Raw genomic sequence first — 25,799 nt, 5'->3', positions numbered from 1 at the left:
CTTCAAATCTCATCTTAATGTCTTTCATCAACCCTGAATTGCCATAATTGCTAAAAATAAGGCAGGGATGGAGCAGAATAAGGTTTGAAAAGGAGAAAGAGAGCGAAGTTTGTCAATAGCAAAAAAATAAAAATCTCTTGCAAGGTGTTTTCCTGTGGCTGAAATCACATTTGGTTTTGGGTCAAACACACATTACAGCTCTTCTACATCTCTAGGCTGAAGTGATACCTACCAAGTAGCAAGAGCATGTAGTGACAGGACAAGTCATGGATTCAAACTGACAGAGGAGGTTTGGATTGGATTTATGGAAGGAATTCTTGCCTGTGAGGGAGGTGAGGCCCTGGCACAGGTTGCCCAGAGAAGCTGTGGCTGCCCCCGGATCCCTGGAAGTGTCCAAAACCAGGCTGGATGGGGCTTGGAGCAACCTGGGCTGGTGGAAGGTGTCCCTGCCCATGGCAGGGGTGGCACTGGATGGGCTTTAACATCCCTTCCAGCCCAAACCATTCCAGGATTCTGTGATTCTATGAACTCCTCGGCCTTTGAAGAACTCAGACCCAGAAGCAAACGTGGTCCGTGAGAGAAAATGTGGCCTTTGGTGTTTGGAGGAGGAATGTCTCCGGAGAGGGAGGCTCCACGCCCTCCCTGGGCAGGCTGTTCCAGCTCTCCCACGCTGCTGCCGCTCGGATTTCTCCCTCAGCTCTGGAGCTGTTTCCAGGCACACTGCCTGCAGAGCTGCTCAAGGTGTGCAGCAGGCACAGCTTTGCCCTGGCTCTGGTGACAGTCCTTATGTCACTGCCTGCCCTGGCTGCAGCCACTCACAGCCTCCACCCGCTGAACCATCCAGAGATTAGATTTGCTTACACAAGAATTCATTAGGATTATCTAATGATATTAGGCACCTCTACTCTGCCAAATTCCTGATGAGTAATGGCTTGTAGTATTGCAGCCATGGAGGAGAACCATAAAACCATGCACTGACCTTCGCTTCAGCTCCTGAGTCACGGCCTTCTGCTCCTGCACGTCCTTGCTCCTGAGCCACAATTCCAGCTCCTCTGGAGCTGTTTTTAATGGACAACCAGTGCCGTGGGAGGGTGTGTTGAGTTGAGCCACTGGCTGATCCAGGCTTGTTCCCATTCTCCAGCGTCATCCCACTGCTGTGGAGAGCAACAAGCAAGGAGCCTGGCAGGAGTTCCACACCATTCCCTGTTATCCACACAGCACGTGGGTGTGGGTGGAAATGAGCACAGGGAAGTGTTGCCTTCACCTGCTGCCAGTAAAGGTGATACAGTCCTTTCACAGGCAAACATTGCACCCATCTCTAGATGGCTCTTGGTGCTGCCAGCCAGCCACGTGTACCCCACAGAGGGCATGGAAAACAGGGTGTGATTGTGGAAAATAACTTTGGTTAACGTTTAAGGACAAAGTATTGCTTAATGCAATTAATGAATGGAATAGTACTATAATCTTAATCACTGCTGTTCATCCTGGCTGAAGCTGTGATATCACACGTAGACAGGCTGTCACGTTAGGGACAAACCTGTGACACTGTTCTAGTGCAGAGGAAACCCGGTGAAACTCTCTGAGCTCTGAGCTGTTTCTCTCAGGACAGCCGTGTTTCCCCCCCCCCGCCCTGCTCACCGAGGGCTCCCACCTGAGCACCCGCAGAAGTGACACCACCTGTGCCAGCAGCTGCAGCCTCAGACCTCACATTTAGGGTTTAGGCGTCACCTCCCCGCTATCCCGCCCTGCCGACACCAGATTTACTCAGCGTTTACTCAGTGTTTGCTCTTCCCGGCCGGTTTTCCCGCAGCCCCTGTGCCCGGTACTCCCGCACCGCCGCACCCCGGGACTCCCCGGCGCAGGCAGCGCCTCGCGCCGCCCGCTCTGGACTCTGTGCGCAGCCTCCCGACCCCAACGGGGGGGTCCATCCCGTCCCATCCCATCCCGTCCCATCCACCCCTCCATTCCCATCCCCGAGCACACGGACCGGCAGCTCCGCTCCCCCCGCCCGGGGTGCGGCGCGGGGCACGCTGGGAGTTGTAGTCCTGGGGGGCTCCGCCGCAGCTGGCGCTGCGGTGGCGGGACTCGGTTTCCCGGCGTGCCCCGCGCGGTACTTAAGGCGCGGCGCGGGGCGCAGGGTGCAGTGACCATGTGGACGCGCGGCTGAGGCGGTGCGGGCGCAGCCTCGGGAGCGGGACCGGGATGGGGTTGTCCAGCCGCACATAGCCCGCCCCGCCGCCTCCGCAGCCAGGTACGGCCGGGGAAGAAGGGAAGGGGGCGGCGAGCGACCGCCGGGAGAGCCTCGAGCCGCAGCCCGGGGGATGCAGCCGGTGCTGGGCGGGGATGCCCCCGAGATGCAGCCGGTGCTCGGCGGGGATGCCCGGCCGCCGGAGCCCTGGCAGGACGCGGCAGGGACCCTCCGCCCTCCTGGCGGGTCCCGGGAGGTGGCGGGCCGGGGTTCCCTCCCCAGGACCACCGGGGGCTCGGCGGTGCAGCCCCGTGTCCGCTCCAACTTTCCCCGTGTTTTTCCCCCCGTACCCGGGGCTCAGCCGCGAGGGATGTTCTGCGTTATGTAAACACTGGCGAGCGCCGATGGGGACTTGGCTACGGGCGATCTTCCTCTTAAATGGTCAAAAGCCGGGCGGCGGTGGGTGGATGTTTCGGAGGGTCCCGGGGACTGGCCCGACAGCCCAAATATTTGGCTGTTTCCTGGACTACACTAACTGGACTGGAGCGGGGGAAGGGGTGGGGGCACATGTGCATTCCCCATCCAGGGACGTGGGATGTGCCATAATCCCGAGCGGCTTTACGCCCTGGTGCTGGCAGCTCCGCCTGGTCGGTGCTGCGGGTTGTGCCGCGGCCGGAGCTGCCCCGGGGCCGTGCGGGGTCCGGGGGCTCTGCCCGCCCGCAGCGGGCACAGCTCGGCTCGCTCAGCCTCTCCATCCCTGCCCCGCGTGGGGCCAGGCTGGCTCGGAGTTTGTAGGAAAACAGTCCAACAGGTGAAAGGTTTGACTCAGATTTGTGCCGTGCAGCAGTTCTGTGCCCGCTCAGCACAGATGGATCGGGCTGCGATCCTGCTGCTCGCAAATCAGGAAGGGAAAACGTGGCTAATACAATCCAGATCTTTGCCTGATGAAGATTTAGTGGCTGCAGTCGTGTGTGGAGTAGCGTGTGAGGGAGCCTTTCGTTTTACGTATTGACGAGGGTCGGTACCTGTGCGTGTGCTTTGTGTTGTCAATGTGCGTTTTCTTGTTTGCCTTGGAGCTTCTTTTCCTGCGCTCGGAAGTTTGCCTGCTATCCCAGGACTTCCAGACTTGTTGAGCCAAGGCCTGGCTGACTCTGAGCCCAGACCAGAGGCCCTCAGTGGAGCTGCTCTCCTTGCAGGGCTCAGCTCTGTGATGGGATGTGATATAAACCCACTGGCTCTTCCTTTCTCTCTGTGGTTTCTCTGTGGCCAAGTTAATGGGCTACCAGGCACTGGGTTTTCTGTTTGTTTGTTTTCTGGACCTTAATTGAAGCCAATTTCCTCGCACAGCAAATATTCCAGGTTCTAAGTGCCCGGTGGTTTTGCCAGTGTAAGGTCAGTGCCTGGAGCAACGACGGGGTTCACGGTGTCATGGCTGGAGCAGAGCTTTGGTTGCTCAGCACTGGTGGTTCAGTGAATGGAGAAAGGGGGTGGCATCGATCAGGCCATAAATTCTGGTGTAAGAACTTGATGACACAAATGTGAAAGTTGACCACATTGGAAACCAAGTGTCTTGAACTGGTGCAAAGGTGTAGAGCTCAGTGTGTTTAAACCAGAAAAGGAGTCACTGTGGAAGTAAAACCATAGTTCCAATGTGTTTCAGAACTAGCTGTCAAGTAAGCTGATGCTGAGCTGATTATTTGTAATGTTTTCTTTAATCTCTTGTTTGTCAATAACAGGGTTTTTTCTCTTAACATGCCTTATTTCCCTCTGAGATTAAAGTGTTTGCTTGGATGAGATTTTTTTTTTACCCCATCTGTTTTGCAGCATTAAGTCTTGAAAATAGAGTTTCCTCTTACTTAGGGGTTCATAAATTAGGAAGTAAACAAGCAGCAAGAGTAACTTTGGTTTGCCTTTGCAATCGTGGGTGGAGCTTTACTGGGGGAAATCGTATATCTTTATAAGATTTGCTAATCCTGAACCCCATCAGTGGAGGGTGGAAGAGGCTCTGGTGAAGAGCACGGAAGGGGTGAGCAGTTGGTGTGTCTCTTTGGTGATGGTTGTTGGAGCTGCAGCTGTGGGTAAGAAGAGGTGGGTGGAGGAGGTGTCCTGGGCCTGATGAACAGGGTGTAAAGGGCAGCTGTGGTCTCTGCTTATAAATGAGAAGTGTGATTTCAGGAGGAATTCCTCATGGAAAGGGTGGTCAGGCATGGGAAGGGGCTTCCCAGGGAGGTGGTGGAGTCCCCAGCCCTGGAGGTGTCCAAGGAAGGCCTGGACGTGGCACTCAGTGCTCTGGGCTGGGGGACAAGGTGGGGATTGGGCACAGGTTGATGGTCTGGGAGGGCTTTTCCAACCTAAATGACTGTGTGATGTGATCTTATTCATGGCACCATCAATCCTCTCATGTCACCTCAGCAAACCTGTGTTGGTGTGGGGCAGTGTAGGAAGTGGAAGAATCCAGTTCAAGTGAAGAACTAATCTGGGGTGCTGGCAGCTCACAGGTGTCACTGTATGTTGGAGTGGGACTCAAATCCATGAGGTCCTGCTGTTGTGGTGGCAGGTCTTGGTGTGATTTCACAGTAACTGCTGTGGTAAGGGCAGTGCTGAATGACCATGACACAGTGATAGCATGAGAAGAGGGCTGGTCACCTGCAAGGGTGGCAGTTTGGAGTGCAGTGTGTGAGCAGGGTTCCAGCTCCTCCCATGCTCTGTGTGTGTGTGCAAGGGAACAGTCCCAGTGGCTGGTCAAGTGGGTGAGGTCCAGAAATCCCTTCTGGAAGCAGAAACTCCTTCTGGCTGCTTTATGTAAGGTGAGCTGAAGTGGAGAGTGTTGAGGTGGAAGTTCTGTTTCAGTACTTTGAAGCTGGATTAAAACAGGTTGGGAATATCTTGAGCCCTGTTCAGGTGCCTGCCCCCGGGTGGGGCTGTCAGGGGAGCAGGTGTATCTCGTCCTGACAACCCTTCCAGCAGGTGTAGCTGCTCTTGAGCTCATTTGTGCCCTGATGGGCAACGAGGCCAATGGCACCTGGACTGTACCGGCGCTGGTGTGGCCACAGGAACCACAGTGACCTGTGCTGAGCAGTGGTGAGACACCTGACTGCTGTGTCCAGGTCTGGGCCCTCATGGGGCTTGAGCGTGTGCAGGGAAGGGAATGGAGCTGGGGAAGGGGCTGGAGCAGCAGGAGCAGCTGAGGGAGCTGGGGGGGCTCAGCCTGAAGAAAAGGAGGCTCAGAGGGGACCTTCTGGCTCTGCAACCCCCTGACAGGAGGGGGGAGCCGGGGGGGGTCGGGCTCTGCTCCCAGGGAACAAGGGACAGGAGGAGAGGGAACGGCCTCAGGCTGTGCCAGGGGAGGGTCAGGTTGGACATCAGGAGGAATTTCTCCCTGGAAAGGGTGGTCAGGCATGGGAAGGGGCTGCCCAGGGAGGTGGTGGAGTCCCCGTGCCTGGAGATGTTCAGAAATTGAGTAAACTGGTGGTATTGGCCAAAGGCTGGACTTGGTATCTTGGAGGTCTTCTCCAGCCTTCATGGTCCTGTGATCCTGGTTGTGTTGGCTGTGCTGTTCCCCGTGGTGCCGTGTGTGGTGGTTCCTCAGTGCAGAGCAAACTCCTCTGGAGTATCGGGTGTGTCAGGTTGCAGAGTGTGCTGGGAGTCTGAGACATTATTACCCCATCAATACAAGACAGTTGTAGTTGTAGGATTGTGTCTTGGAGCCGGGAGGATGCTCAGATGCCGTGGGAGGTGGGATGAGGGTAGTGGCTCTGTAGTAGCTGGTAGACGAGCTGCTGGCTCGGCCGTGGGTGCGTGTGAGGGAAGGCAGCTCTACCACAGCCTCGTGGAGACCAGGGGGGTTTGGAGGGAGAGAATCCTATGCTGCTGCCGAGTTATGTAAATGTAACGTCTCTGTCACGATGAGACTGTGGTGTAAATCCTGAGCCCTAAAAATCTGTGTTACTGTATGTTCCAAACTGGTTTCCTCTGCTGAGATAGCAAAGGAATCTGGAGGTGCTTCGGTACATGGAGCCTGTTTTGTGCCTCTCGTGTGTGACAAGGGGAGGCAAAAGCCACTGAGCTTCATCCAGAGGGCTGTGCTGGGACTGCACAGGGGCTGCTCCATGGGGTGCTGTGAGGACCAGACTGGAAGAGCCAGCAGAGAGTGTCCCTGGGCTGGGAACCGGATTCTGTCCGTGTCCACAGCTATTCCAAACGATTCCTGTGCTCATCCGCCCGGCATCTCCCAGGGGCTGCTGAGGGAGGCAGGATGCCAGAACAGCACGAGCTTTGATCTGGCTCAGTATCCCTCTCTGATTTCTGTTCCCCACGGACACTCCAAAAGCACTCCAGCAGTTATTGCCTGGTTCTCTGTCTTGGCTCTGTGCATTGCCTGGGGCTGGAGGCACATCCCTCTTTCCAGGGTGCTGCAGCTGCTCTTGGATTGGCAGAGGCAACCACGGGCAGTGTGTGTCACTCTTGCTTGGGCTGTACCTGTAGAGAATGTACATTTCCAGGTCTTCAGAGCAGTTGTGGTTTATGGGATCAAATTCCTTTGGGGTAAAATTCGCCCAGAGAAGCTGTGACTGTCCCATCCCTGGAAGTGTCCGAGGCCAGGTTGGACGGGGCTTGGAGCAACCAAGTGGAAGGTGTCCCTGCCCATGGTAGGGGGTGGGACTGGATGAGCTTTAAGGTCCCTTCCAACCCAAACCACTCCATGATTCTGTTCTATGAAAAAAATGAAGATGAAATGGAGACTCCAGGAATTGTAACTCAGGCGAGGAAAGCTGTGACGTTCAGCTGTGGATTCGGAACTCAGGAGTTTCGTTTTCATAGCTGTGGTTTTGGTTGAGGCTGTCAAAACTTGGATCAGAGCTTCCTAAGTGTTATATGGGGAATAAAATGTCACTTCGTATCTGAGCAAGTTAACCCTCTAGAGGGAAAAATGGGTTGGAAATGTGCCTGGAAGCCTGTGTTGTTTGGTGGTTTATGGCTTGTGGCAATGCAGTGCACCCTCACATGCCAGATGCCAGTGTGAGGAGTGCTGTGGGAAGATGAGTGTTCACAGCTCAGTGATATCTTCTCTGGAAGTGTCCAAGGCCAGGCTGGACAGGGCTTGGAACAACCTGGTCTAGTGGAAGGTGTCCCTGCCCATGGCAGGGGGTGGGATGAGATGAGCTTTTTAAGGCCCCTTCCAACCTAGTCCAGTCTGGAATTCTGTGCATGTTTGTCTAATAGGTGATCAAAGGATGGGGAAGAGCTCTGAGAAATTGGAATGTCAGATGAAGCAAATTTCTGGGTTAGGATGTTGGGTAGTGCCTCTGCTTTTGGAGCAAGGTGGTGCTAAGCTCTAAACTGTCAGCTTGGGGGATGGATCCCAGTGTCAGGATGCACACAAACAGTTCCTTCTTTCCTTGTCCTGTCCTGTGCACAAGTGTCTGTGGTCAGAAGATCATAGTCTCTGTGCAGGTACATGGAAGAAATGTCTGATCACAGTAGGCCAAAAAATGGCTGCTGCCCAAAGGCTGGAGCTTGCTTTTTGTTGGTAATTTGTGGGAATTGTTTAGTAGCAGTTTCACATGAAACTTTGACAAACATTTCTTTCGTGCCTTGGCTTATCCTTTCCCCTTCTTCAGAAATTCAGAAACCTGCCACAAAGTTCTGAGGGGAAAAAAGCTTTTGTTGCAGTCCAGGTACGTCCTGTGTCATCCCACTCTGAGGCAATGGACATGGAGGCAGACACATACCTGAGCTGGCTGATGATGCTTGATCTGAAGGGTTAATTAAAATAATCCTGCAGTACTTGGCTGCTCCTCTGTAAGGGTTTAGCAGATTCAACTGCTAATGCTCTTTGAGATAAGATGGTTCAGTATTTTGAACCTTTGCCTCAGAAGAGTGACTTGTGCTCGAGTTCTAGAAAATTACTGTTGGGGGGCCAACAGGACCAAGTCCTCCTGGGGCCCGGAGCCTTCATCTGTGAAGGAGCCTGGCCCATCGGGGTTTTTAGCTCAGCAGGGCTCAAAGTAGGTCCCCAGGCCACCAGTGGTTCTCCACACGTGCCCATCATGTGCTGGCAGAGGCTCCTCCTCTTGGGCTGGTTGTCCCAGGCACTGAGGTTTTAGCCCAGAGCCGGGAGCCTGCGGAGGTGTCCGGGAGGGGAGAGCCGGGAGCCTGAGGGTCCTGCCTCTGGAGCCGGGGACACTCCTGAGCCTGCGGGAGAGACTTGCCAGCGGCAGGGAAGCGCTGACTTCGCTGCCAGCGTGGACCCAAGTGTGCCAGGGGACATCCTGCAGAGCCCAGCCCTGGATTCCGACAGCGGAGCCGCCATGGAGGAGAGGGAGCCCCCGCCGAGGTGCAGTGCTGGAGGAGGGGGAGCGGGACTGGGGGACAGGGGAAGTGTTGGGCAGCAGGGACGGAGGGAGATGCAGGTGGATGAAGGCTACCGAGGTGGAGAGACAAGGGAACTGCTTGGCAAAATGTAGGGAGTGTTTCCTTTGCTGAAGAGTCTGAGGAAGGAAGGGCAGAGGGTTGACATGGGGAGCCTGTTCCTGGTGAGGAGGGAAGTGTGGAGGGGTGATGTGAGGAGCAGGGCTGCAGGAGCCACCCCTGCCATGGTGAACCCTCAGTAGATCCATGACCACACCAAATGAACTTGAGACTGTTCTGTACCCTCTTCTCCCCTGGCCATCTTTCTTCCTTGGCCAAACCCCAGCTGGTGTTACAGACCAAGCTTGCTCTCTTTCCCCATGACACTGCTTGTCCTGGTCCTTTTGGTGTGTTCCAACTCTCTCCTTCTGATAGGAAAGTGGTGGAAAACCTTGTGGCCTCCTCGTGGGGGCCTTGTCCAGAGGCTGATGTCTGGGCTGCCTCCTCCCAGCACAGTTGGAGCAGTAAGGACAGCCCTCAGTCCACATCAGCTCCAGGAAGTGCTCCTTACTTCTAATGGCAATAAAAAGATGCTGTCAGCTCATACTTGGTTTGGAACAAAAACTGATTTTTTTCCCCCTGACAGTGCCTCTCTAATGGATTTTCCCTTTCCAGCTCCCTGCAGGTGCCTGTCACTAGGACCTGTCAGTTGTATTTGTTACCTCAGTCTTGGGCTGCTGTGTAAGATACCACTGGCAGTGTAACTTCTGTGCTTCTGACCTGAATTTTCTGGTTGCACTGGGCAAATAAAAAGATGCAGGTGCTCTTTCTGAGGAGAAAAGGACATTGTGCATGTTTGCTTTCCTGTGTTGAGGATTTATTGAGGTTAAAGTTAACAAAATGAATTACTTTATCTGTTTCTCCCTTTTTCTTAAACTGCTGTTGGACCTATGAAATAGTAACTTCTGAATAACTTTATCACTGATGTGATAAAAAAAGCTATTTATCTGTGAAGTGGCAAATAGTATGAATAGAAGATAATTAACTTGGCCCTCATCCTGCTGCGTGGATTTCCACGCCTCTTCCAGCTTATTTCTGGAGGAAGGGGAAGCGTGTGCTTGATTAGCTGTGCAGGGAGACTGAGCTCCCTCCTGGGAGAACCAGGGCTGCTGGCTGGGGATTCAGGAGACCTGGATTCAGATCTGGGCTCTGAGTCTGACCTGCTGCATGTCCTTGAGAAAGTCACGGTGCTGTGCTGCTCCTCCTTCCCCTCTGCCACAGCTCCATCTTGCTCAGCCTGGAGAGGGGAGGGAAATCTGCTTCTCAGGAGGAGAATACTTGGTTTGAGAAGGTGCATTTGTGCCCTTTAATCTAACGGTTCATCAGGTGCCATGTGTTGGCAGAGAGCAGCTCCTGGGCATGAAAGGTTGCAGTTAAATGGAAAACAAGATCCCGTGGTAGATAAACGTCCTGTGCTGATAGGTTTGGTTTTTTTTTAATGTTTAATCTCTGAAATGTAACTGCATGTGCATAAAACACGTGCTGAGCCCTCTCGGCATCCAACACCCTTCCTGAGCAGCCTCCTGCTGCAGGTGAGCCAGGGCGAGAATCCCAACCTTCAGCTCCACATCCCAGTACCCAAAATCCCTTGGATTTGCCTTTCCTGGCGTGTGCAAAGAGCTCCTTTTAGATTTGCTAAGTCAGAAGCTTTGCAGATGACGGAGGAGCTTCGTCCCTCAGCCCCAGCATGGTGACTGTTCACTGGATGAGCTTTTAAATAAAGCACTTCCTCCCTGCTTTGGCAGTTTGAATGGGATTCTTAGGAATCTTTCTCACAGCCCTCAGGGACGAAACCTTCCTTTTTATACTGAAATAAGAACTGGAAATATCAAGTCCGGGCTCAGATTTTCAAGTTAGCTGCACCTGTGAAAATAGATACAGAATGTTGGGTGGGTGTTATCCAAAAAACCATGGAATGTTAGTTGGAAACGTTGGATCGAGTCTGTAGGGCCAAAATTTCAGCCAAGTAATGCTGTAAAGTGGGTTTACCAAGTTGTATAAGCGTTGGACTGTCAGGTCAGTACAGGGAGTCAGGGTTTGGTTGCAGTTAAAAAATGTTATTTTGCTTGGCCTAATTTACAAATATTAAGGACCCAATTCCATTTAATTCAAACACAGACTTCCCTGGTCTTGGGGGTTCTCAGATCTGTTAGTTTTTGGATGATTCTTCACATGCTTATGCCATTAAGCAGTTCTCTGTGTTTGCTTCTTTGTCGTCTCTCTACCCGTAAACTCTGCTCTTGTTTCTGTCAAAAACTGAGGCAAAATTAAACTTTCACTGTGGAGTTTCCTGTCTGCAGTCATGAAGCTGAAGCACTTCAGTACAGTTAGAGATTTTTATTGGTAACTAAACCACCAAGATAGTGAAAAAGACTTTGATGAAGTGTAGCTCCGGTCCCTGTACATATAAAATTGCCAATCTCTATTTAATTGAGCACTAAAGCACAGGGAAAATATGCCAGCAGAGAACCGAGTGCATCATGGGACTGCAAGGCACAGCAAGGAGCTTTTTCTGCTCCAAACAAACATCATTAGAACCATCTTAAAAAGATTAAGTAATTTGTATCCCGGTTGCTGGAAATCAAACCATCGGCACCGAGACAAATTCGCTCTCGTTTATTTTACAAATAGGATTTGCAGTCATAAGGTAAAGAATTAAAATCCCACACAAAAGCAGGCGTGTGAGACGTGAAATGGGGAAAATAGCTTTGGGTGCTTTGAAAAGCCTTCCAGCAAACAATTGAGATGAGGAATAACTGCAGTGCAGCAGTGTTGTCACAAACAGTCCCCGTGAGGAGGGACTTCAAACGGGGCCTTGACTCTGCTCTTCAAGGAAAGCAAACTTCCAGTGTCACTCTGGAGCCTGCTTTTTCTCATTTAGCGTCAGGATCGAGATGAGTGATGGGGCAAATTAGTGTGAAATGTTTACAAAGCAGTTGCATTTCCCATTCTGAGGTTTTCAGAAAGCAGCTGTCTCATTAAGGTATTTGATAGTTAACAGTCAGTTTGATTTTTCCCGTGTTTTCACTGGTAATTCTGCTGTAACTGCCACTGTGAAATGTGTTTGCATGAGAGAAAGGACTGAATTTCAGTGACTACACCAAACTGATACTGTCTTGTTCAAGGCCATCAGGCTGAGCTTGTGCTCTGCTTGTGCCCCAAAATAGTCCTGAGAGCCAGAAGGAGGGTCTTTGGGTTGGGAAGGTGCTGGTGGTCAAGGGCTTGTTCAAATCCCCAGTTTGCATTTCAGAACTGGGTCTTTTCAGCCCCTTTTGCCTTAGGGAAACCAGCTTGCTTTGAGGACACACACAGGATAATCTATGGTGGGAAATAATCAGAACTGACCCCCAGAATTGTGGCACTTGGTGTTCAGTCAGAAGATCGAACTCGTGGGGTTGTGATGTAGGTTTGTGTTCACCAGAGCAGGAGGGGAAAGGCAAGTCCTGAGGTGAACAGCAGGTTTTCCTGGGTTTAATTCACTGCCTGGATTTCACTAATGCATTTTCAGATCCAGTCCCATAGAGCCAAATGACTTGGAAATCAGAGTCTGCAATTCCCAGGAAATTCAACAGATCGCTGTATTTATTTATTGATTTTGGTAGCTTCCTAAACAGAAACTTCATTTTGTTTTCCTGTGCAGATAAACTGGATATAAACATATCTAAAGACACACTAACCTTTTTATATACATGAGGCAAACATCGCCAGCATAATTATAAAAATTTAGGCTTTCAAGGCATAAAAAAATACTATAGAATGTGTTTATATCTCAGGTAGTTTTTGATGTCTATGGGTAGTTATAGTTTACTTCTCAGTGTACAGTCCACTTTTAGTTTAGGTTTCTTTTGAAAAATTCAGTCAGTCTTTCTATCTGTCAAAATTAGACCCTCCAGCTCAGTGGGAGAAGAACATTATTTTGAAAACTAGTGTTGCTGCTGTCGATATTGCTGCCACCTGAGTTCAGCTGCTTGGAAAAACCTAATTTATACTAGATATTGCCATGCTTATCAGTGTTTCATCTTGGGTTTGTTTTAAGTGAGTTTACCTAGAAGGAATCTTGTTTTCCCTCAGTGTTAAGGAGAAAAGGAGGACAATGCTCCGTGGGCTGGAGCTGGAGGGGTTTCTTGCAGGACTCCCCTCTTGCAAGGGTGTGAGAATGCCATTAAAAATGGGATTGTGCAGGGAATAACTGCAACTGTTCCTTTAGGGCTGTCCCCTCCTCTGGTTTCAGTCAATTGCTCCTGGCACGGGCATATCTAAAATAAATAAACTGTGGGGTAATGGTTGTGTTTGTCTACGCAGCACAATTGCTTTATGAGCAGTGATTGTTCTGTACCCACGAGAGCCAGGGACGGGGAGGGTTGAGAATCCTCCTGCCCCGTGTACCCAGGGGCTGCTTGAGGTCATCTCCCATCTCTGGCTGGTGCAGTGAGGAGGGAAGTGTCTCTCTGTGGCCAGGGGACACACAGGGATGCTCTGGCTGATCTGTCCAGGAGGAAACTTGCTCTCCTCAGTCCCCGTGTTCTGAATTTGGGGTGAGCGTGCCAAGGCTGACAGGTTTTTACTGCCTCAACCTCTGGCTTCTCCAGCTGAAGAGAATAATCAGAAATGAACCCCACAGAGGTCTGATCTGGGCAGGATTAGTGTGGTCTGCTGTTGTTGATACGCCTCTTCTTTTAAAAGGCTTTTAAACTGGATATTTGGAAATTGTGCTCTTGAAAACCTTTGTCTCACGTTTCCTGGTTATCCTTGTCAAAGGTGGAAAACACTCAGTTTGTGGTGGCTGATCATGTAGTGATTAATGCAAATAACTGGCATGATTTTGTTAGGTGTCACAAGTCCCTTTTGAGGAGGCTAAAACCAGCTTTGAAGATAAATCAGTGTAGAAATTATTCTCTTTCCTTGCAGCTCTTGCATGTGGGGAGGCCCGTTGGGTCACTGAGTCCCTCGCTCCATCTGCCAGTGCAGCATGTTCCTGAGCACCAGCCAACCTCAGAAACAGCAGGTTTGGAGATAAATGTCGAGGGGACTGACTTTTGCCATTCAGTTATTAAAGAATAGACACAGACAGCGTTGGTTTTGACTGTGGGTAAGCCTTAGGATAAGTCAGTATTTTATAAAGAGCTCACCCCACTGGGAATTGGCTCGTGCTTCCCGAGGCGGTGGAGCTCCATCCGAGCAGCTCCTGGTGTGCTGGAGATGACATCACATTGATGGGTGTTAGAACAGGATTCAAAAATACAAGAAAAGTGGGAGTGAGGACTTAACGTGGTAAATAATCCACGCTTAAGCCTTCAAAAATAAGGTTACTGTCGCCAGCCCAACCCTTTGTAAGGCTTAACTCCAGCCAGGCTGCTGACCAGCAGGAAGCTGGTCCTGTTTGGGAGCAGGAGGGCCTGGCCTTCCAGTTTGCACCCTGAGGTGCTCAGAAGCAGAATCCAGCTCTGGAGGGGTGGCTTTGCAAGCTTGCCCAGAAAATTCTGAAAAGGATCTGGTGAAGAGCCCAGCGATGAAATTCAGTCATATCTGAGCTCCTGCCAGGCTTAACACGACCTTTCTGTTCTCCAGAACTGTATGACGGTTAGAGGTGAAGCTGCTAAAGATTTTATTAGTGGAAATGTCAGTGAATTGCAAAAGAGCTTATTTTAGGGGTTTGCACTGTGGTGGTTTGTCAGGGTACAGCATCGTGGTGTGTTGGGATCTTCCTCACTGGAGAAAATACAAGGAAATTGAGGCTGTATCCTGGAAAGTGATGCAGGAATTTGCTTGTCCATCCCTGGGCCCGAGTTTGGTCAATGGGCTGAGATTATTTATTTTTGCCAAGAAAAAAATCTCAAATGGAAGTCAATAATTTTGACCTCCACATTCCCTTGGGAACAGCTGGGGTGAACATCTGCCTCTTGCAAAGGGAAGGGTAGTCCCCCTCACACCCTGAGGAGGAGACCTTAATGCCCTTGTAGGAAGGGGTCATTTGGAAGTATCTGCATTTCTTGTTGACTTTAACACCTTTTTGCTTTGGGCTGTATTAATTCAGGGCTTAATTTTGAGGGAAAATAAGTTTTTTTAGTCTGAAGTTGGTAGTTACCATCCAAGTCAGGAAATGCAGAGCTGTATTTCTGGTGCTGCTAATTCAGTCCCTCTGCATATTTGTGTATGTTTTGTGGCATACATCTTAAAATAGGTAGTGATGTTTTTCTGTCCACTTATCAAGATAGAATGGGAACAGACTGTGTGACATGCAGAGGCTGAAGGACTTGGCATTAAACAGGCAACCTGGAGCCAAATGTTTGCTTGTGCGTGCAGATTCCAGAGGGGCTGAGACCCCTTTACCTGCATATCAGCTTGGCCTGTTATCTCCTGATTTTCCTCAATTTGTTTTTAATTGTACAAATGACACAGATTTACAGGCATGGGAATGTCTACAATGTGCTTTGACTTAATAATAATGGAAATGGTTGTTACTCCCACCAGCACCAGCGCTCTAGGGGTGAGGAGGGAGAGCTGGTTGGAGCTTTTCAGAGAAAAACTGTCAACTTCAGGTTTTTGTTGCACTTTCCCAGCTGCATTATCAGCATCACCTTTTAGATCTCCCTGAATCTGTCCTTGCTGAGCTCCAGCCTTGCTTAGCAAACTGATCCTTACACTTCGGGTAAGCAAGATAATGCTCAGTGAAAGGGAATATTTCTCCCGGTACAAAGTCAGGGCTGTGCTCTGTAATCAGCAGAACTTCCTGCTGCTCGGTTCTCCTGGTCACAGACCGTTTAAAGGTGTGATGTCTGAGAGGGTGGAAGTGCTTTCAGTTATTTTTCCCCTAAATCTGGCAGTGTTGGCCGTGGAACAGGTCACAGCCTGCGAGGAGGAGCAGCTTGGAAGAGCCTCGTTGCTCCTGCTGTTCGAGGCCTCAAACACAGGATATTTCGGTGTTTTGAACTGGGTGATCAAAAAGCTTTGGGAGCATCTCCTGGAAACCAGAAATATTGGGCTTGGAAGAGACGTCTTTGAAGGTTTCTTCAGTTGGGTTTTTTCTCCGGGCTCATGTTGTTTGTCTCTCTCCTGCTGTGACAGAGCCAAATTCACTTTGCTATATTTATTGAAATGACAGGTGGGTTCTGTGTCATTCTGGCCAGGATTTGGGGTTTTAGAGAAAATGAACTTCTTAATACAGTGGGAGTTGACAACACTCCGTGTCTGTCTCCTCAGTGTTACATTTAGGCCAGCTATTTTAAACCCAGGATTGAAGTATTGCTGATTTCACGGGGATTTGTCTGCCTAATAGAGTATTTGACTCAGAAAAATCTTAATCTTTCTGGTTTTCCATGCAAAATCTGTTGTCAGGCTTATTCAGTGGGTCTTCACCTAATTCTGTCTTGGGGCCTGCAGGTGTGAGCAGGAGGCTGCTGGTGTTGGTTGTGACAAATTATTGACATGACCAAAAAATACCGACAGGAATCACCTCAATATTTTACATCCCCTTTCCCAGGAGCACCATTTCAGCATGGGAGAACCTTTAAAATGTGCTTGGACCTGCCTTTGATTCTGACAAAGGATCTGGCAGAGAAATGTGTTGTGATTTGGATACAAATAATAAACAGAGGCATCCCACTCTTCCCTCCCTTTGCTGCCACTGGAGGCATGGAGTGGACTGATTCACCTGGACTGAAATCACTGAGCATCCTTTGGGATGGAAATGGCTGCCTGTAAAACATTCCCAAATGGAGTGGGATGCCAGTAGCTGCTTGGTTTTTTCCCCTTGTTTGTTTTTCCAAGCAGGCACTGTGCCGTGCTGGGATTTCTTTGATACCTGAAATTCCAGTGCAAGAACTTGTTCAGTTTTTCAAACAAATGCACAGTCAGAAGTGAAGGGTCCTGTTGTTGTAAGCTCTGGTTCCACCAAGAAATTCTGCCTCATTAACCTTGTGCTTTATCCTCTCTTCTCCCTTCCAGGGGCAGTAAGCCAGAGATGACTGACAAGATGTCGAGCTTCCTTCATATTGGAGATATTTGTTCTCTCTATGCAGAGGGCTCAACAAATGGATTTATTAGCACTTTGGGGTAAGAACAGCTGTTCTCTTGTACTAAAAGCACCGTAAGAAGGACTAGCAGAGCTCAGCCAGCTCTCCTGAGCCTGATCCCAGGGAATACTGGGTAAAGCAAAGTAGCTTTATGTATGGATTTGGCCCTGCATTTAAAGATGGCCTGAAGTTACCGTGGCAGGGTAGATGGGAGGCTGGAGAGCGTATCAATGGCTGTGGTGTGGTTTGGATGTCCTTGGTGGGGAGGAAGGACCTTGTCAAGTGAAGGTGTGGGTAGAGGGAGTGGATGCAATGAAATGACTTTCGTGTTGTTGTCTGTCCCGTGTCCATCCGTGTGTCCCGTCCTGTCCCTCCCTGCCCCTTGCCCCAGTCAGGGCTGAATAGACCCCAGTGCAATCTGCTGACTGGAAAAGAGGCTGTAGCATAGGCCATGTAAGTAGTTAAAAAAAATATATATATATATTAAAAAAGAACCCCCAAGCCAAATAGTTTATATACCACTAACTCATCACTATGACTAGTTTTGTCTTAAATTGAGGTTTAATTTGAGGTTTCTCATACAAATAAAGTTGTTCTTCTCCAGTGAAAGGAGAACATGTTTTGACCCTTGTGTTTGCCCAAGGCAGTGGCAGAGCCCTGGAGCTGTGGTGGGAGCTGTGCTGTGCCAGCTCCTGCTTCCCACAGAGCTCCTTCGTCCTTCCTTCCTGAAGACACTGAGCAGGGGCTCTGGAGAGAGTTCCTCTGGAGCAGTGGGAAGTGCCTGCTCCTCCAGTGATCAGAAAAGTAGCCTTTCACGTGGGAAAAGGAAGAGTTGGCAGAGCAAAGCCACGGAACTGGAAGGTGGCTCTGAGGAGGGACAGGAGCTGTTTTATCCTGCTGAGGAGAAACCTCTCCAAAGGCAGAGACCCTGCAGGGGGTCGAGTGAGGAGCTCCAGGAGCACATCTGCCACCTTCTCCCAAAGCCAGGAGCAATCAGAGGGAGGGAATAGTGTGCATGCCACGTGGCTGTGGGACCTCAGTGCTGAAGGAGCAGCCAGGAGGCACCAGGCAGGTGGCTGTGGGGAGTGGGCACACACACAACGTGCTCTTTCTCATTTCCAGTAGTGTAAGGGCCTCAGGGTGGGTACAGTGACAGCAAATTTTTTGATGCCTACTGTCCAGATGCATCTGATAAATGGAGCTCCCAAGCAGGGTACAAAGACAGCATCCTGGTAAGTGTCTCGGCAGGAAACCACGGGCTGGAATCTCACCTGAGTGACTCCCAACTAACTTGTAGGTTTAGTCCTCTAGCCATTAGGATTCTGGAAAATAAGGGGGCAGAGAAGGAAGCAGACACTGAAGATGCACCATGATCTATTATAGGAAAGAGAAGAAAATATGGGATGCTGCCAGAAAGGAGAGAAGGTATGATAAAAGCAAGGGGTGTAGTAAGTAGGGTCGGTCGAATAGTATTTGGCGAAAATGTATTTGACAGATTTCCCAGGCCCTGGTCAAATATGCCACGTGCACTCTGCAGTACTCGATCAGTGACTGGCCAAATACTATCTGGCAACATGAACTCTGTGGGACATTTGGCTCTTTTCTTTCTCCCCAGTCCTGAAGTTTGGCAGTAACTAATCCCCGAGCGAGTAGAAAGCCGCGCTGTTGCGTCGGACCCCACCCGGTGCATGATGACCAGTTTGCAGTGGCTGTGGCTTTGATGGCATTGCTGAGCAGAGATTTTTCACCATGGGTGGTCCTTTTGGACATCACAGGCCCCGAGCACGTGTGTTTTCTAGGCTTGATGAGGCGTTCTCATGGCAGCCCCAAAGACCCCCCAGTGTTCCCAAGCCTCCTCTCTGATTTGGTTAGTGCTGTTTTAAGGTAACTGCATTATATAATGGCCACATATCTTCTGAGCCTAATTTAAGCCAGAAATCCTAATTGCTATGTGAAACATGAAATGCATTATCATCTTAATAAGCCTTCATAATCTAATTAGTTTTGTCCCATATTTAATTTAGTCTTTGTCCTGGAGAAAATTAAAGCAGCAAAGGAAAGATTTGGTGTAATTGTCCTTTAGCCCATGTGGAGTTTTGACAGTCTGATGTCATAACAATGGGTAATGACTTGTTCATGTGGTTACTGAAGGTTGAGGAGCAGATACCACTACACATTCTAATGCTGTCCTAAATCTCTGAAGAGTGTTCCTAATTAATATTCCTATGACATGACTGTTGCTTAATCAGGACTTTACTCTTGCTGTTTCCCAAACTCAGTGCTGCCATCACGATGATTACTGGGGTACGAAATATCTTCTTCTGTCTTTCTCACCCTGGAAAATTTTTCTCTCGGTAGTTTGGGAAGTTCCTCTTCACTTCCAGTTAAATCTCAGATGAGAGGGATATATTGCACTGAGATGATCTCTGTGTGGGATGATCAGAGTAACCCATTTGATGCTTTTTGGCCCTTAGTTCACTAGAAGCAGGTGCTTCAGCTCAAATATTAATACCATTCATGCAGGAGCACCTCTGTGTCTATATAATCCTGAATAGGGAGAAAATCCATGGGGAAAAAGCAGTTTACTCTGAATGTTTTGCATATGCGAATTTTAGATGCATAGAACTGTTGAGTCCACTTAGTGTCTCTGATCTCTGAATTTTCATGCACTTGGTTGTTTTCTGTAATTGTTGTCTCAAGATGCTCCCTGCATGTGACCAGCCCCTGCAAGGAACAACTCTCATATTCTAGGTCTCAGTCTCTCTCAAGTTGATTCTGCATGGGAATGGACCTCTCAAACCTTTGACCTTGGAGTTTTACTTTCTACTTCTGTGTAGAAGCCTCTTTGACAGATTGTTTTTTCGGGGCCAAATTGAGTCACTGAGGATCAAATCAAACCACGAAATGTTTGGTTACAGCTGCAATTTCACAATTTGGAGGTGGTGTCACTAAAAGTGCAATTCCACCCCTATCCAAAGTGTGCTGGGGGCAGAGCAGTGGGAACAGGTGCCTCTTAACTATTCCCTTCATTCTGTGGGGTTTAATTGACCCTCTGGGGTTTTTGCAGGTGTGTATTCACACAAAGCTTGGTCCTGGCATTCCCTATTGGAATCTCTTGGCCTCACTTGTCCAGCTCCCCTCCTTCCTGGTAGAACAGGAGGAGGTTGGCTCGACCCCTTGGCTCACCTTGTGTTTGCCTGGGGAGCAGGAGGGTCTGTCTGTGCCTTCCTTTCTCTCAGGAGTCAATTTTTACCGTGGCAGTGAGTGTTCCTGCCATTTTTTAATACTTGAGGGACCACAGGGTCAGTGTCCAGTTTGCATAGTTGTCATATTTTGCTGTTCTCTGCCCATATAAACACATTTTGAGCGTGACTCAAATCTGTCCAAGAGGCAGTGGCTGTTCTAAGGGTGTCTGTCACCTCCCTAGAATATGGGCTGTTCTGTCTGCACCTCCAGGAGGGGACATAAAGATGATGCAGAACACAGGAGCAATGACTTATTTATTGTCCCACCTACCAGGAGCATAGCTCTGGGCAACAGTACAAATTAGCTGCATGCTTCTGACCAAGATCTGGCATAAGATGGCATTTGGGGAATGTCTTCTGCTCAAGTGGCCACTCGGATGAAATATTGCAAGTGAACCACTTTGGTTTTGCTAACGAGGACGTGGGGAACTGCCAGGGGGATAAAATCTCACTTTGCTGCTCATTTCTTTGCAGCCTTGTGGATGATCGGTGTGTTGTGCAGCCAGAGGCAGGTGATCTTAACAACCCACCCAAAAAATTCCGAGGTAAGTCGGTTGGACAGCTCTAACCCTGCTGGTTAGAAATGATTCTTCACTTTGTGCAGCCACGTGGAACGATTCCTGACCTCTCTGCTTTCTAGAGCATATTTTAGTGTCATCTCCTTCCATGAAGGACAACTCATGGGGGGAGAAAAAAATACCTATGTGTGAATGTCTGTTGTGGTTTAACCTGAGTTGGCAACTCAGCCCCACCCCGGTGGGATGGGAGAGTAAAAGTGAAAAACTCGTGGGTTGAGGTGCAGACAGTTTAATGGGTAAAGCAAGAGCTGCACACACAAGCAAAGCAGACTAGGGAATCTTTCCTCACTTCCCATGGGCAGGCAGGTGTCTGGCCATATCCAGGAAGTGAAAAGAAGGCTTTGTGAGGGGATGGAGATGGGGCTGCCAGTTAAGGCTGCCTTTCAGATCTGTCCAAACTTGGAGGATCCCTGGAAATTTCCTTTTCTTTTTCTCTGTTCTGTCCCGTGCTTTTCAGTTACCCAGAACCAAACCTGTCTCAGAGAAGAGGAAAATAAGAAGGAGCAAATGTTTGCAACAACTATTGTTGTCTGACCTAACTGGATATTAACCACCTTAGGCTTTGCTTTCACTCTGCCAGGAAACTTCTGCTCAGTGATAAGAAATGAGTGCCTGGTGCTCTGCACAGCTTGGCAAGGCCTGGCTTGTTTAAGAAAAGTCTCAGACAGGAAGAGAAGCACTAGCTGGGATTTTGTTTGCAGAGACCTTGGAATTCTTTTTTCCTTTTTTTTTTTTTTCACCCCTTGGATGCATCTTTTACCCAAAGGATAACTCAGCCAAATAGTTTGAAATGTTGAGCTGGATTTTGTTGTTGTTTCAGATGTAGCAGCAACTGTGTGTCTCGTTTCTTTGGATGAATCTTGTTCCCTTGGTTATGCTTTGCCTTTACCAGGGTCTCAGAATCACCAGGATTCTGTTCAGGTGTGGCCAGAACTGCAGGTGATTGCCCTTGAAAATCATGTACCTTCTGTGCTGCTTGTTTTGCTTGCTGTTCTTTAAGTGCTTTTGGTTTGTTTGGTTTTTTTGCCATGACATGAAGATGTCTCATATAATGAAACTCTTTTAAAATATTGCTGCAGTCTGTGAGTTCTTGTTGGGTTTTTTTTCTCCCTTTTTCCTGGAAAACTAAAGAGCTGATAATTCAAATGCTAAAGAGGCAACCTGGGGAAGTTTCAGTATTCAGTGTTAAGCTCTCTAGAAAAGAGAACAATGTTGTTATGTGAACCAGAGCCTTGACTCGAGCCATTTCTTGATGTTAAAATCACAGGAAAGAATAAAACCAGGTTTGACTGAGACTGCTGAGTGTAGATGGAGGTGGAGGGAGAGAGAAAAGAATGAAAAAAGGCACAGTTTAGGAACTGCAAGTACAGAGAGACGTTTGTCTGACATAAAACATTGTGGTTAGACATTGTAAATGTTCTCATATTACTTATAATTTATACAGGGAGGAAGAATGGTGTGAACCTTTTCCAACCTTTGTAGTTACTTCAGTAAAGCTTTCATGGGGAAGTTTATGCTTAATGGTAAATGGCAACAAAAGTCATAAAATTTTAGGAGGCATTTCTGTTATTTATACACACACTTTGCAAGTGTAGTCTGAGATAAAATGCTTTCTACGATAAGTATGTTCAGAAGAGGTAATAATGAAGTTTATCACCCCAGAAATGGATAATACCCCTTTTCTGTGGTGAAGCAAAGGCCCCCAAAGGCTGGTCTGGGGTTGCACTGGGGGTTCCTGGCAAGGTGAGGACCCACAGCCGTGTCCCTGCAATCTCAGTCAGGGTTTTTATGGCCCCTCACAAAAATCCCTCCCTTGCACATGGAACTCAAGGCCTCCCTGAAGGGACACTCATCCAAACAGCAACATTTACATCTGGGATATAAAGCAGCAGTGGGAAGATGGGATGCAGTTGTGTCAGTGTTTAGTTTTGTGACAGGAACAGCAGAGCAGTGGCATGAGGTGCCTGTGGGACAGCCTGGGCTGGGAACTGCTGGGCAAATGTTGTTCTGTCCTGTGAACTTTAACATGGTGCCCAGGGGTGTTCATATATTGTCTGGAAGGGGTAGATTTAGGTGGGATATTGGGAAGGAATCCTCCCCTGGGAGGGTGGGGAGGCCCTGGCACGGGTTGCCCAGAGAAGCTGTGGCTGCCCCATCCCTGGAAGTGTCCAAGGCCAGGTTGGAGCAACCTGGGCTGGTGGAAGGTGTCCCTGCCCATGGCAGGGGGTGGCTCTGGATGGGCTTTAAGGTCCCTTCCAACCCAAACCTTCATGGGACTCATACAAGTCCCCCCTGCTGATGCATTGCTGCAACTGGAAGGAATGTTTAAAAATCTCATTAGAGCAAAACCAAAAAGAATCAAGTGGGAGTGACCTGCATTATACCTTCACAGAGGACTGGAAAAACACTGCTGTGAATTTATACCTGGTTTATGTCTCTGTGTGACTCCCCTTTCAAAGCAGCTGTGCTGTTGGGTGTGCAGGTCAGTCCCATCTGACCTCTGGCCAGGCTTGGGAATCTTCCCTTGTGTGGTGATTTTAAGAAATGTCATTCTGAGCTTCTCAGAGCAGATCTGTCTTCTGTGGGCAGATGTAAAAGAGCTGTAAATATAAATTTCATGCTTAATCGAAGCGATGAGAGATCTCTGGGAGGAAGATTGACTGCTCAGATATGCAGACATGACTCCAAGAAAATTCAGTGTGAAACCAAACCTATCTATCCAGTGGCAGGAGGAATCCATCCAGCTTTTTTTCTCAGCCATAGGTGTTTCAGGTTTTAAAAAATGATGTTGCCTAGGCTACACTTAATCACCTGCATCTCGAGGCAGTAGCAAGGCCCAGGTCTAGAGGGTGGTGGTTTTTCTTTCCACTTGAGACCCTTGAATGAGAGCAGAGCTGCTGTGCACGAAGTGGTGGGGTGTGTGCACCATCCCTCTGCCTGGAGAGAGCCTCTCCTGGGAGGAGGGTTTGCCAGGAATGCTAAAATATGAGTATATTCTGTCACCAAACACTGATAACCTGCTCGGGGTGTGAAAACAGTCCCTGCCTGGGGAGTGTGTTCCTAAAAGCAGCCACTTCCCAGCTGAAACGGAGGAGGGCTTTTTGTAGTAAGTCCCTGCTTTAAAAAAAGGTTGGCTTGGAGTTGTCCTGGGGAAAATGCAGCGAGGGGAGTGCTGGGTGGAACAGGCTGATGTGCAGCAGCACAGAGTCAGGGATGGGAGGGATGGAAACAGCCAGGCTGCTGGGAGGGGAGGCAGAGGCGTCCTGAGGACACCAGGGCCTGCTTTGTTGACAGAAGAGGCTGACAGAGGGATCTGGTGGTGGTGGAGCCCTGAAAGGAGTGAAGTGCAAGAGAGAAAATGGTCGGGTAAGGTTTGGAGTAAAAGTGTAGATGAGATGTTAAAAAATAAATAAAAATTCAATGTATTAGATGGAAAAAAGTGGAGTGCTGGAGATGAAAGAACTCCAAAGGAAGGTGTTGGTCCAGAACCCTCAAGTTCCTGTGAGTGTTTACCTGCAGTCATTTATATTAAATGCTGTGGTGCCTCTTGGTCCTTAAAATATTCCTTTGACCACTTGAAGGTATGAAGGCTGAGTTTTTCTTTCTTCACCCCATCCCAGTTAGGATTACAGGGCACCTGAGGTTGGATGGGAATTATGGTCTGTGAGATTTCAATGGTGGTTTTTATTTTGGCTTTCCGAATCCACTTTAAAAACGGTGTTTTGGGGGTGTTTGGTATTTTTCAAGTGCAGTGTTTCTCCAGCCCTTCATGCTTTCAGCTCCAGCTGATTCAAAAGCCCTCTAAAACTGCCTTGCAAAATGTGAAGACTGGAGAGTTACTTTTATTAGGGTGTTTCTTTTTAAAAATGTTAATATGAAAACTCTTGCGAAAGAGGTTTTTTTTTTTTTTTTTCCTTAACTGTTCTAAATGTGTACAGATGAGATTCCTGGAAGAAATCCCACTTGTACAAGCCTCCAAAAAAAGAAAGAGTGTGACAGTTCCTTAGTTATCTGCACTTCTGTGAACAGAAAAGGCCTTTTATATTTTGTATGAAGCTGGAACCGCTGCTCTGATTGCTGCCTTGGAGTGTGACTGTGTGTGAAGAGTGGCTAGAAATGAATTTCCTTTGAACTGCAATGGATTGGTGTGGAAAGAGTGAACTGGAGCTGCCCCTCAGCTCGGCTAAAACCCCACTTCTCACTAGGAATCATTCCTGCCTAAATGCACGGAGACAGATCCGTGTTCCAGAATCAAATTGTGACCTGGGGAAAGTGCAGCAGGGCCCGGGGTGGGTGGGTTTGTGCTCCAGCTGCTCTTGCTGGGCTCCAGCAGTTGGTTTGGTTTGTGCCCCAGCTGCTGTCCTGGGCTCCAGCAGTTGGTTTGGTTTGTGCCCCAGCTGCTGTCCTGGGCTCCAGCAGTTGGCCTGGGTGTGTTTGCAGGGTTGCTCTGTGTTCCTTTGTGCTGGAGCTCAGCCCAACGTGTTTGTTTAATGCAAGACGCTGCTACTACAGCAAAACAACAAAACAAGCTGTCTGACAGCCTGCTCAGGAAATTCCTTATGGCTGGGATTTGGGATGCAGAACTGCCTGCCAACCATCCAGCAGCTCTGCAAGAGCTGCACGAAACTCCAGGGAAAAGGGCATGTACTGGGTTAATTTGTCCAGCAGCTCCCTCCTTCCAGAACATTGTTTTAGTAGTTGCTGGGCAACACTCTTTTTTTGGCAAGATGTTCAAGGAATGAACCCATATCTTAGACTTAAAATACCCTCATGGCGAAGCAGAAGATGAGTAGTTCAAATTCTGTTTGTTCTTTTGATCCCAATCCATTCCCTGTGCTCCTGCTGCCTGGAGGGGTTGGGGGCCAGCACTGAGGGGCTCAGCCTTGGGCTGCAGGTTCATCCTCAGCAGCAGAAATCACTTGGGCACTACAGAGCTTTAATGCAGAAATATATATGCATAAAAATACATTTAGTATGAATCATAGAATGGTTTGGGTTGGAAGGGACCTCAAAGCCCACCCAGTGCCACCCCTGCCATGGGCAGGGACACCTTCCACCAGCCCAGGTTGCTCCAAGCCCCGTCCAACCTGGTCTTGGACACTTCCAGGGATGGGGCAGCCACAAATCTGTTCCAGGGCCTTCCCACCCTCATAGTTTTGATGGGTAAGTCTTAAATTATCCCTGTGCTCGTTGTTGATGGAAGTCAAAGTGCTTCTCCACAGCAGGAATGGTTTATGTTTTGTCCTTCCTGGCTTGGCCATCGATGGTCTGAAGCCCCTGCACTCCTGCTCTGTGTTACATGAAGGGAACTCCATGTGAAGGAAAAATATGAAGGAAATGTGATTTATGCAGGTCTGATAGGGGC

The 25,799-nt window shown here is 49.1% G+C and overlaps 1 protein-coding gene across 12 annotated transcripts in view; it reads left to right on the top strand.

Annotated features, from left to right (window-relative positions):
- The first annotated feature begins 2,132 nt into the window (after nucleotides 1-2,132).
- Nucleotides 2,133-25,799, top strand: part of ITPR1 (inositol 1,4,5-trisphosphate receptor type 1) — a 163,472-nt gene continuing 139,805 nt past the window's right edge. For all 12 annotated transcript variants that reach the window (XM_064667121.1, XM_064667124.1, XM_064667116.1 and 9 more), the window contains exons 1-3: nucleotides 2,133-2,251; nucleotides 16,544-16,651; nucleotides 20,331-20,401. In XM_064667121.1, the coding sequence (XP_064523191.1) occupies nucleotides 16,560-16,651; nucleotides 20,331-20,401 (163 nt within the window). In that variant the 5' untranslated portion in view covers nucleotides 2,133-2,251; nucleotides 16,544-16,559. The remainder of the gene's footprint in view (nucleotides 2,252-16,543; nucleotides 16,652-20,330; nucleotides 20,402-25,799) is intronic.

This window comes from Pseudopipra pipra, chromosome 11 (assembly GCF_036250125.1).
Source record: "Pseudopipra pipra isolate bDixPip1 chromosome 11, bDixPip1.hap1, whole genome shotgun sequence".
Lineage (NCBI taxonomy): Eukaryota > Metazoa > Chordata > Aves > Passeriformes > Pipridae > Pseudopipra > Pseudopipra pipra.
This window is presented reverse-complemented; position numbering and strand designations above follow the sequence as displayed.